The following is a 12814-nucleotide window of genomic DNA, read 5'->3' as shown; positions in this document are numbered from 1 at the left end:
TTTAACTCTGTTGTGGTCAATATATGTCAATAGTTTATTTTTAATGGGCTGCAGGAAATGCTGCACAAAACTAACTCAGCTGTTTGAATTTCATCTCCCGATAACACAGTCTGCTAACACTCCACCTGGGACTTTCTGATGGTGAGGAAGGACTGAAAAGAAAAGGAGCTCTGGGAAGTCCTGTCTTTTCCTCTCTTAGGAAGGTCCTGTCAGTATTTTTTAGCTGTGTCTCTGACTGGCTGGTACAGGGGTGTCACCCCCAGTAACAAAGGCCGGATAAGCTCCCTCTGTTGTTCATACCTTCTAGGTGCTGTTCCTGACACAGAGTGAGACCTTGGACCTGTAGTGGGGTTTGTGCCCAGCAGAGCAAAGACCAGAACCAGGCTGCACACAGGGCAAGGGCAGCTGGAGAGCAGAGGCTGAGGAGGAGGGAGCCATTGTCCTTAGAGTACTGGCAGAAAAGGACCAGAAAGGAAGCCAGAGATACGGGACCCCCAGCCAGAGGCAGAAAGGTGAATAGTGGCTAGATCAAGGTGGCCACAGGACAGTATTGACACTGAAATTTGCTGAGGTTGAGGTGTCGGGGAAGATAATGACACTTTTGGTCAACAAGGGACTGCTTTTAGGGGTGGAGCAGGTTAACTGCAAGGGACATGTAAATACAGGAAAAGTGATACAGTCTCACTCAGAATTAAAGACCAGCAGAACGAAACTACAGGAGTCTGTCTCACTTTTCACCTATCTGAATGACAAAGATTCGGAAGTTAGATAATACGAAGGTGCTGGCGAGGATGTGGGGAAACTACATTCTTTTCTGCCTTGTTTTGGGACAGTGTAAAGTGGTACCCTTGAAATCTTATCCACTTCAACTAAACACTAAACGGGACCAGGCAGTTGGTAGTAAACCCAGTTAAACTCACAGCACTAAGTGCAAGGGCCTGCGCAAGGATCCGGGTTTGAGCCCCCAGCTCCTCACTTGGAGAGGGGACACTTCACAAGCGGTGAAGCAGGTCTGCCGGTGTCTGTCTTTCTCCCTCTCCATCTCCTCCTCAATTTCTCTCTGTCATATCTATAGTATAATAATGTATAATAAAATAGAAAAAAAATATTCCATAATAAAATAGAAAAAAATGTCAACACTGTCCTGTGGCCACCTTGATCTAGCCACTATTCATCTTCCTGCCTCTGGCTGGGGGTCCCGTATCTCTGGCTTCCTTTCTGGTCCTTTTCTGCCAGTACTCTAAGGACAGTCGCTTCAGGGACAGTTACTCTGTCTCCTTCCTCCTCATATTGCTGGCCCTGAGCCCCAGCGATAACCCTGGAAGCAAAAATACTACTACTAATAATAATAATGATAGTAAATAAATCAATTGAACACAAAATAGATCACCTGGGTGGTATGCTTGCTTTGCCATGTGTAATACCTAAGTTTGAGCCTGGCCCCCTCACAACTAGGGCAAGTTTCAGTACAGTGTTATCTTTTCCTCTGCCTCTGCCTCTGTCTCTGTCTATCTCTCTCTTTCTGAAAAAGTTCACCTGGAGAGGTGAAGACTCAGTAATGAAACCCCCTCTCCCCCCCAAAAAAAAAAAGACATTTAAATGGAATTTCCACTTCTAGGGATATATCTTACAGATAAATGTACTTAACATTCTTTTTTTTAACAGGTTCATAAGGCTTATTATTTTATTTATTTATCTTATTTATTAGAGAGAGATAAATTGAGAGGGCAGATAGACACCTGCAGCCCTGCTTCACCACTTGTGAAGCTCCCCCCTGCAGGTGGGGTGTACTTAACATTCTTAAATGAATAAAGACATGCATGAAGGGTATATGTTGGAATAGACCTGAAATAATCTAAATTCCCTTTTGAACAGACTTGATTAAATAAATTAAGGTACATCTGCACAGTAGAGCAGAGGTCAGCAAGCATCTGTAAAGGACCAAGTAGTTGATGTTCCATAGACTGGGAGATCCAGGGAGCTACTCTGACCTTGTTGCCTGAAGTCAGCCATAATCAGTAAGGATCATGTGTTCAAACCTTATTTACAGATCAGGAGGTGTGGGCCGTTCACATTTGTCCTGGGAGCCATAGTTTGTGAACCCCTGAAGAGTTGGTTTTTTGTTTGTTGTTTTGGTCGATCTATTTGTATATGGCATGTCAAATGTCTGGAGGAAGATAAGCAAAAATTGATAATGATAGTCTTTGGGGAAGGGAAAGAGGTAAGTCAGGTTGGGTGAGTGGTGACTTAGAGAATGATCTAGGATTAGAACTAGAGAAAACCAGGGCCATGTATTATATGAGAGGAGAATTAACTTTTTGCACTGTTAGGATTTCTGCTATGCCTATGTGTGCCTTTTCTAAAAATAGCCTAGAGGGGCCTGGGGAGACAGCTCATCTTATTAGAGCATAGCAAGCAAGCCTGAGGCCACAGAAGCCACAGGATCAATCCCCCGTGACACCTCAAACCAGAGCTCAGCAGTGCTCTGGTCCTGGCTCTCATAATAAATCTTTTGAAAACGGTAAAAGCTGTGCTGGTGTGTGTTGTGTCCCATATATTGGCAAAGGTGCTGGAATTGGGCAAAGATAGAGCAAACAGGCCTCTCCTTCCTGTAGGTAGTGATTCCAGAAACAAGCTGACTTTGGGGGGAAGTTTTCCCTGACCCCTTAGCCTGGTGTAGGCCCTATTCCAGCTGCCCCTGCATTTTTCCCTGCTTTTCCACAGTGGCACAGGAGAACTTCCAGGGAAACTAACTGGGAGGACCAGTTTGAGGCTGGCTGGCCCTGCTGGGTGGCCCCAAGAGCAGGAGGAAGAAGAGACCACTTGTGCATGGGGTAGCCTTCAACTTTGGCCTTCAGGAACGGGTGTGTGTGTGTGTGTGTGTGTGTGTGTGTGTGTGTGTGTGTGTGTGAGAAAGAGAGAGAGAGAGAGAGAGACACACACACACACAGAGAGAGAGAACAGTGATATTTGAGGTTAGGGAGTCAGGGGAGGGGTTGTTTAGCCCAAGCCAGATCTTATCTACTCCAGTGATAGCAGTTCCCGATGGCCTATGGGAAATGACAGAAACTAGCTGAGTCACTTTCCTGTCTTTCTTTTTTTAATTTCTTTATTGGGGAATTAATGGTTTACATTCAACAGTAAATACAATAGTTTGTACATGCATAACATTATGCATGTCACTCTCCTTTCAATGGCATTAGCTTCTCACGCATTTACGTAATACCAGCTGTACTCCACAGCCCCCACCACAGCAACTAGAAGAGCAACCACAGCTGTCTTTGGGCTCAGTGCCTTCTACCTGGTCTCTCTCTCTTTTTAATTTCTTTATTGGGGAATTAATGTTTTACATTCGACAGAAAATACAATAGTTTGTACATGCATAACATTTCCCAGTTTTCCATATAACAATACAACCCCCACTAGGTCCTCTGTCATCCTTTTTACTACCTGGTCTCTGAATGACTCTCCCGAGTTCCCTATTCTAGATAAGGAGATTGAGCTGAGCTCAGGGAGGTTAAGTAATGAACCCAGGGTCATCACAGATGGTGAAGGCCAGAGCTGAGAAAGCCAGACATAACTGGGTAAGTCCCTGGGGCCACTGTGCTCCTCCACACAGGGAGTGTCCCCTGCTGTGCCAGTGGAGCCCAGGACCAGGACACAGAGACACTCACCCCCTGCTGTCCCCTCCTCTCCACTCCCGACTTGTGCCTTGTAGGACATCATTCCCTTCGGCAATAACCCCGTGTTTCGCTACCTCTTTGGCTGGATGGTGCCTCCCAAGATCTCCCTCTTGAAGCTGACCCAGGGCGAGACCCTGCGCAAGCTGTACGAACAGCACCACGTGGTTCAGGACATGCTGGTGCCCATGAAGTGCCTGAAGCAGGCCCTGCACACCTTCCACAATGACATCCACGTGAGTGGGCGCGGGGCCGGGCCAGACGGAAATGTCTCCCAGAACTGGCTGTCTTCTGCCCTGACCGGGGGCACGCTTGCCCACTGAGCTTCCATTTCCCCATCTGTAAAATGGGCCTGCTCGGTGCCAACCCTGATGAGAGAGAAGTCCTAGCACCTGGTGGCGGGCACTTTCTAGATGGGACGCTGCAAGCTAGGGAGGAGGGGGTGAATAACCAGAATGCAGAGGGAGCATTCAGCAATACAGCACTCCCTAGAGAGTGCTGGAAACCAGAAAGCCTTCCTCTGGGTAGGTGTGGGGCGAGCCAAGAGCCAGCCCAGAGCCTGTTGCCAATGCCTCTCGTGCCACTTCCTCCAGGTCTACCCCATCTGGCTGTGCCCCTTCATTCTGCCCAGCCAGCCGGGCCTGGTGCACCCCAAGGGAGACGAGGCTGAGCTCTACGTAGACATTGGTGCATATGGGGAACCACGCATAAAACACTTTGAAGCCAGGTCCTGCATGAGACAGTTGGAGAAGTTTGTCCGAAGCGTGCATGGGTGAGTGCCCCAGAGCATGGGATAGGCCCTTGGGTACAAGTCTCGGAGGGCTGCAGGGAAGGTCCAAGGCTACCAGCTCCAGTGGTGTACAAGGCTGATTGTGTAGGGGCTTCACTTTGGCTGCCTCTGAGTTGGAGAGTGTGGAAAAGGGGCCAGGCAGTGGTGCACCTGGTTGAGCGCACACCATTATAGTACTCAAGGGTCGAGGTTCAAGCCCCCCATCCCTACCTGCAGGGGAAAGCTTCACAAGTGGTGAGGCAGGGTTGCAGGTATCTGTCTCTTTCCCTCTCTACTTCCTTCTCCCCTCTTAATTTCTGTCTCTATCCTATAATCAATCAATAAAATATAATAATAGTAGGGGTAGACAGAATAATGGTTATGCAAAGAGACTCTCGTGCTTGGGCTCCAAAGTCCCAGGTTCAATCCTCCACACCACTATAAGCCAATCAAGATTACCATAAGATAAGTGCTTTGAGGGAGTCGGGCGGTAGCGCAGCAGATTAAGCACACGTGGCACAAAGCGCAAGGACCAGCGTAAGGATCACAGTTTGAGCCCCTGGCTCCCCACATGCAGGGGAAATCATTTCACAGGTGGTGAAGCAGGTCTGCAGGTGTCTTCCTCTCCCCCTCTCTATCTTCCCCTTCTCTCTCCATTTATCTCTGTCCTACCCAACAACAATGACATCAACAACAACAATAACTACAACGAAACAACAAGGGCAACAAAAGGGAAAAAAAGAAAAGAAAAAGATCAGTCCTTTGGTTAAAAAAAAAAGTGTGGAAGGTGAGAAGGTGAGAAGGTGGACTTACAGGACTGTTGTGCCTCTTCTTTCTGCCTCTTTTCCACCAGGGAATAAGCACCCAGCAGATGCTGGGCGAGTGTGGTTTCTAGCATGTTTAGGGACCAGCCTTTCAGGCTGGAAGACCAAAGCCCACATGCAGAACAGTGACAAAGAACTGCACTGAGGGAAGTCAGGGAAATGCAGTCCTGTGTCATGGCATGACATATAATGGCATAGTAAAACAGCCCCCAAGCTGTACACTTTAATAATAAGCATAGTTTACTGAACATAGCACAACAATGAAAAGAGGGTAGTCTGGCAGCCCCAGCATGGAGGGCCCCCAGCACTGGGGAAAACACTGACTCAGCACCACTGGCAATGCACTCTGAGCCCGACTGCCTATCTGCAAAGTGGAGGTAAGAATTCCTTTGCGACCATGGGCACATATAAAAGTGTACAGCTGGGGCCAGATGATGGCACATCTGGTTGAGCACACATATTACAACGTGCAAGGACCTGGGTTCGAGCCCCTGGTCTCCACCTGCAAGGGGAAAGCTTTGTAAGTGGTGAAGCAGTGTTGCAGGTCCCTCTCCCTCTCCCTCCCCCCTCCCTTCTCCCCTTCCCTCTCTCTCTGTGACCCCTTTCCCTTTTGATTTCTGGCCATCTCTATCCAATAAGTAACGATAATAAAAACAAATTTTTTAAAGTGCATAACTTAACAACAACAGTCTTGTAATTCACCATTCCTCCTACTCTCCCCTGCAAGAAAATCATCTCAATGTGGGGGTGGGACAGGCCATGGTGCACCAGGTTGAGCACACATTACCATGTGTAAGGACCAAGGTTCAAGCCCCCCATACCCACCTGCAGAGGGAAAGCTTCACAGATAGGGAAGCAGTTCTGCAGATGCCTTTCTTTCTCTCTCCCTTTCTCCCTCTTCCCTCTCAATCTCTCTTAGTTTCTAACCCCTCCTTTAGCCCCTCCCCCCAAAAAAGAAAGAAAGCCACCATGTTATCACAAAGGCACTGAGCCCCAGTGATAACCCCACTAGGTCATTAGAAGAGCTATATAAGAGAAATCCTTGGGGCCAGGTGTGGTGCATCTGGTTAAACACACCTATTACAGTGTGCAAAGATCCCAGTTCAAGCCCCTGGACCCCACCTGTAGGGGGAAAGCTTCACAAGTGGTGAAGCAGGGCTGCAGGTGTCTGTCTCTTTCCTTCTCAACCTTCTCCTCGCCTCTCAACGTTTCTCTGTCTCTATCTAATAATAAATAAATAATATAATATAATTTTAAAAATAGAGAAAGAGAAATCCTTCAAAAGTTCTTTCTGAACTGCAAAGTTACTTCACATTAGAAGGCAGGGCTTCTCTCATCCCCTAACCCTCTCTGCCACCCTGTATCCTCACCCTACCACATCTTGGCCCTGCAGGTTCCAGATGCTGTATGCTGACTGCTACATGGACCGGGAAGAGTTCTGGGAAATGTTTGACGGCTCCCTGTACCACAAGTTACGGGAGCAGCTGGGTTGCCAGGATGCCTTCCCCGAGGTGTACGACAAAATCTGCAAGGCTGCCAGGCACTGAGCGGGGGCCCTCCCGGACAGAGACAGAGGAGCCTGTGGACCCTGCTTCCAGGACCCTTCACTCAGGCTTAGCTGCTCTCCCAGACCCACACTTCCAGAAGAAACCCCTCCAGAAACCCCATCCAGGCAGATCTGATGACATGTCCTGGCTCCCCAGGACAGCCCAGTCCAGTGAACAGGACCTGAGACTTGGAGTCAGACCTGACTCCACTTCCCAGTTTAGCCACTCAGCACCTTTGAGCCCAGCTCTTTATCTCAAGTCATGGGGTACCAGTAACTGCCTCAGCTGAGCTACTGGATAGGTAGTAACTGTTTTTTACTGCTTTCCCTTCAGCATCCCATCTGACTGAAATGCTCTAGGTTCAACAGTTGGGTCAAGCAGATTCCGTGTTAGGTGGCCTGCACACAGGTTTGGCTGGAATGATGAAGGGGATGCCCCAGAGTCCTGCCATTGCCTCAGTTTGGCAGAAGAGTTCCTCACAGACTGAAAGAAAGAGGTCCTTCTTCATCCCTTCAGTCTCCCAGGGCCCCAGATGGGCAGGAAGGCCCAAGATGTGCTGTGCCAAAGCCAGGTCCCAATACCAGTGTTTTCTCTGCTGCCTTTGGTGATGTCCTGTTCCTCTCTCCTTTGTGCTCAGACTTGCACTCCCAGCCCAGCCACCACCCAGGTCTCCTCAGAGGGGATCATGCCTGCTGAAGAGGGCATTTCAGGGCTGCGTCCTGTCGCCAGCTGGCCCTGGGCAGCATCCAGGTGGAACGGTGGCTACTGCTCTGATCTGTAGCTCTTGGCCTCCTTCCTGGCTCTCTAACACTTCCTATCCCTGTCCCTGGAACCCACAGAGCCAGTGTGGAGATGCAGCCATGCTGCCATGCTGGAGGGCTGGAGGCTCATCAGTCAGGAATATGGAGCCCGCCGATATGTTTTATGAGGGTTCTCGCTGGGGCTGAAAGGAAAGGGGGATCAACTCAAGTGCTCCAAACACTCGTCCTTTTTAATGTTTTTTTCTCCCCTCCCCGCAGTTGTAGTTAATTTCAGTGCCTTACAAATCCTAAACTCAGAGAAAAGTTCGCCCCAATTCCCTCCATTCCTGAGGGCAGGGAGCCTCCCTAGGTCCTTCCCCCACTTATTAATGCTTAGTCGTTTATGCAACTCCCCTTTGAGAAGTGCCCACAGTCTCAGCAGGAGGGAGGGAAGCTGCTCTGATAGTGAATGCAGACAGAGGCCATTTGTCCTCCAGGATGCCCCCTTCCACATGAGGCTATAAGATGTGCCTGGGCCTCTGCTCCAGGAGGGCATGGCTGTTCAGAAGCTCTGGGTTCAGCCCTCCACAGAAAGTCTCATGTATGGAAACGGGAGAAAGGCGATCAAGTGCACACCTGGAGGTTGTATGCCATTCAAGATTATTCCTCTGGCTCGAGGCCAGGTTTCATCCCTTTTCCAAAAAGGCTTGCAGGACAGTGCCATTGTTGACACTCTGAGTTGCCAGGATCCTTATAGAGTCACACTATGACTGCTGCTCACCCAGCCCACCCAGGATGGCACTCCTGAAGGGCTCAGCATGCCCCTAAGTTCGGGCCAATCCATGGCACTCAGAAAGGAAAAAAACCTGTCCTCCTTTGGCCTCTGGCATATGAGAAATTAAGAGACTGTGTCTTCAGCTTATACGCAAAGCACATGAGTCCTGGCATTTGCTCTGACGGTGAGCTCAAGGGGGTCCTGCTCAGTGGTCTGCTAATGATTCTACTTCAGTAGAGGAATGGTTAACCTGGGCAAGAGCACCCTGGCAGCCTCTCACCATCCTTACGCCTCAGAGTGGCCAGAGATGCCAGCAGCCTCTCAGCCATAGTCTTACAAACCAAAATCTTGCCCTTCACAGACCTCCCCAGAGCCCAGGGCATCTACATCAATATTTCACTCCCCTAGTATGTTGCCTGGAGAGTGGCAGTCTTCCAAGCATGATGCACCTAACCACCAGTTTTTTTTCTTCTTCCTTTTGGCCAGTCCCAGCACTGTCCATCCAAATGGTGGTTTCACTTTGCACCCAATGGCAATGCATGTGGAAAGGAACAAGAATAGACCTCTCTCCTCCAGAGCCCCCCATGAAGGCTTTTTATAAACCAGAATTGCCGCCAGTTTGTCTGGAAGAATACATGATTTAATTCGATGAAGGGAAGCGAGGGCTGGGGCTGACAGTGTGTGCTGTGTGGTTGGGTTTTTCTTCCCCCTTGATCCTGGGGCCTAGGAGAAAGCATGAGCCTCATCCCCACCCCTCAGCAGGCTCTTGAAGCCTCAGGCACTGTGCCTACATGTCCAGAACACTTCATGTCCTTGTGGCTTTGTGGCTGCTGCTTCTATCAAAATAAAAGTGTGACCTGGATAATAATAGTCTTTGTCATTTCTCAACCTGGGGACCGCAACGTGGAGTCAGACCTAGGCCCAAGTGCTGACTCTTCATTTACCCAGTTGTTCGCCTCTCTGAACCTGTGTGCCCATCCGTAAGGCTTGAAGGAGACAGGCTTATTAGAGCAGTGAACTGATGCCCGTTGTCACAATGGTCAGACATAGGCACTACTAAGATTGTCTGCGGAGTGGAGAACAGACTGCAGGGGGACAGGACGGGAGTGAGGAAACCAGGGAGACACTGGTGATTCCATGCTGGGTGGAGGCTGCTTTTTAAGGTTGCAGTTGGGAGTCTCAGGAGCTCTGGGGTCCAGTTAGAGCTTCTTACTTCATCTGCAATCTAGTGAGAACCAAGAGCTAGCCACCAAAGCCCATCTGAGCACAGTCTGGACTACATTTCCCAGCTTTCCTTGCAATCAGGTGCATCCTTGAGGTAGCACTTTCCAGGAGAATGCACAGGAGTGGTAGGAACCAGAGGCCCTGGCTCTTTCTGAAGGTTGAAGGAAGATAACAACCAAGCAATTAAGGAGGAGCCTGGGCCCCTGAATCTTTTTCCAGTGAAACTGTTCACCAACTTGAACCCTGGCCTGGTCTGTTAGGGGAACAAAATTAAAACTTTTCACTGTAACTGAGTCACTACATATTTGGGACGACTTGGGTTTTTGTTTAATTTTAAAGATATTATTGGGGGGGTCTGTTGTTAAAATTCGGCGGCTCCAGCTGGCTGGGCTAGCTTCATGGGCGGGTAACAGAGACGACCAGAGACATACGGCTGGGCAGGGAAGCTGTATTTCTTTATTCAGGAACAACGATTCATAAACTAAACCAAACTAATTACCAAACAGAACTCTGCTGCCTCTTTGCCGTGGTGCAAGCACTCTCTCTCTGCCACTCTGGAACTCTGGAACCCTCTCTGGGTTCCTTGGGGCGGGGCCAGCCAGGCCCGCGAAATTAGCAGGATTGATCCAATTTTCTTGGGGGGGGGGAGAACTAGAACAACCCAATGTAAAGCATACAACAGGGGTCGAGTGGTGAAGCACTAGGTTAAGCACACACAGTTAAGTGCAAGGATCCTGCGTCCCCACCTGCAGGGGATCATTTCACGAACAGTGAAGCAGGTATCTTTCTTTCACTCCCCCTCTCTATCTTCCCCTCCTCTCAATTTCCCTTTGTTCTATCCATTAGAACAAATAAACAATGACCATCAGGAGCAGTGGATTCGTAATGCAGGCATCAAGCCTCATCAATAACCCTGGAAGAACAAAAAAAGAGAAAACCAGAGTGTCATGCTGGAATATCCAATTTCAGGGATCAAACTCAGGGCGTTATACATGCAAGTCCCAAGCTCTGCCCAAAGCCCCACCTTCCAGGTCACAGTTGCAATTCTACCAGAGCAGTTTAATTCACTCTGTTGCAGAGTTGCCTGGCTTAAATGAGCAGAGATAGATGGGCTGAGTTCAGTGCAATGAAGCTTTATGCAAATCCACAGATACATATGGTGATACTGTCCCTAAAATAGAAGTGGTGCGGGGGGGGGGGGGGGGTGTGCCACCCTTCTGTTAGTTCCCTTTGGGAAATTCCTTCTCCAGTGATTTATTCTCACAAATTTGGAGTTCTTAAAGAAGTCTTTACTGTTTCTCAGAATAAGTTTTGTAGTTCACGCCTTCAATATCATTTTACGTTTGAGTAGCACATAACCTGCATTATCTTATCCGTCACCCATAAGCCCTGAAACAAAAAACCAGGTCAATCTGCCTTCCCATTTAACAGATGAGAAAACTGAAATATAAATTGCCAGCTTTCCATTTTTCATCTCACACAGGAGTCTGCACTCTTTCTCTTTTTTAACTAAGTGAATTAAGGACATTACTGTCACCTTTTTTATTTTAAATTTTTGCCACCGTTAGTTGTTAAAGTAGCAGGTTTTTCTTATTTTGTTTTTCTTTTCTACTGTGTTAATACTGAACACTGGGGGAGTCCGGGTTCATGAACTTTAGCTCTGACCCATCTCCCCAGCCTGATTTTCCTTTTATTTTTTTTATGGGAGAGAGAGCCAAGTTTTGGTATGCCACCTACGAAGTTCCATATATTTCATCTCTGGTGCATTCTGGTTTGGTGCCAAAGATTGAATCCAGGGTCTTCTATGTGGCTTATTTTTTTAATCTATATAAATGACTATAAAGGAATATTCTTGAGTTATATGGATGAACTTATCAACTTTTATGAGTTACTTCTTTGTACCTTTAGGGACATGTATAAGTTTTATAACCAAGAAAAATAACTTCATTTTTACAAAGCATTTAGGTTTTGATGGTGTTTGACAATAGAGATTAAGATAGTTATGAACTGGGAGTCGGGCGATAGCACAGCTGGTTAAGCGCAGGTGGCGCAAAGCCCACGGACCGGTGTAAGGATCCCGGTTCAAACCCCCAGCTCCCCACCTGCAGGGGAGTCACTTCACAGGCGGGGAAGCAGGTTTCTACCTTTCTCTCCTCCTCTCTCCATTTCTCTCTGTCCTATCCAACAACAACATCATCAATAATAATAATAACTACAACAATAAAACAAAGGTAACAAAAGAATATTTTTTTAAAAACTCAAAAAAATTAGTTATGAACTATATAGTTAATGTCCACGACTACAACCATGTTCAAACATAATTTTTGGTATATGTTAGCTGCCAACCAGAAAACTGAATAACTGATAATAACACCTTGCTGCTGTTATGTCAGGTATCTTTTCTTTCCTTTTTGGGTAATGGATTATAGTCCTTTTTTATTTTAAATATTTATTTATTCCCTTTTGTTGCCCTTGTTATTGTAGTTATTTTTGTTGTTGTTGTTGGATAGGACAGAGAAATGAAAACAGGAGGGGGAGAAAAAGACAGACACCTGCAGACCTGCTTCACCAATTGTGAAACAACTCCCCAACAGGTAGGTGGCCAGGGGCTTGAACCGGGATCCTTACACCAGTCCTTGTATGTAGTGACATTTTAATTACTGGCTTAATACCTTTTGATAGGCCGGAGATAGTCTATTATCAAGACAAGGGCAATGACAAAAAAAACCCCTCCAAAAAAAAAAAAAAAATTAGTGCGGCCTAGGAGAGGAGTTCAGACACTTGAAGCACTAGCCCACCACTCATGAAGCCTCCCCTTGGATGTGGGCTCCGGGGGTGTGGCGAGCCCTGGTCCTGGCACGTGCTCATGTGTCTGTCTTCTGGGTTTGTTACCCCTGCACCTACTAAGAGGTATTGAATATCCCAGGCTTATGGAAACTGATGGAGTGGGCCGCCCACCCAGGCCATGGGAGACCTGAGGGCCAGGGAGGAAGTGCCCTGACCTTGGGGTAAGCTCAGTCGGAGACAAAGAAGAGGCCATGTCATCAGTGAGGGAGGCCTGCATGTCATGGCCACTGTGATGTGTGTGTGCAGCAGGCTCTGTGCCTCCAGACACTGTGAGCTCTGGCTGCCTCTCCCTTGAGAATGCAGACTCTAGCTTGGGGCAGGAAGCCAGGTGGGCAGTGCTGGGCAGGGCCTGTGGCTGGGGTGACCCCCAGGGACGCAAATGAAAAGAAAGCACCAAAACTAGACCGA

At 48.1% G+C, this 12814-nt stretch overlaps 1 protein-coding gene across 1 annotated transcript in view; it reads left to right on the top strand.

Annotated features, from left to right (window-relative positions):
* Positions 1–9203, top strand: part of DHCR24 (24-dehydrocholesterol reductase) — a 35824-nt gene extending 26621 nt beyond the window's left edge. The window contains exons 7-9 of the mRNA XM_060206267.1: positions 3719–3916; positions 4274–4452; positions 6667–9203. Of these exons, the coding sequence (XP_060062250.1) occupies positions 3719–3916; positions 4274–4452; positions 6667–6820 (531 nt within the window). The 3' untranslated portion in view covers positions 6821–9203. The remainder of the gene's footprint in view (positions 1–3718; positions 3917–4273; positions 4453–6666) is intronic.
* Positions 9204–12814: the final 3611 nt, after the last annotated feature.

The sequence above is a fragment of the Erinaceus europaeus genome, chromosome 13 (genome assembly GCF_950295315.1).
Source record: "Erinaceus europaeus chromosome 13, mEriEur2.1, whole genome shotgun sequence".
Lineage (NCBI taxonomy): Eukaryota > Metazoa > Chordata > Mammalia > Eulipotyphla > Erinaceidae > Erinaceus > Erinaceus europaeus.
Note: the sequence above shows the minus strand (reverse complement) of the source record. Positions and strands in the feature narration are given on the sequence as shown.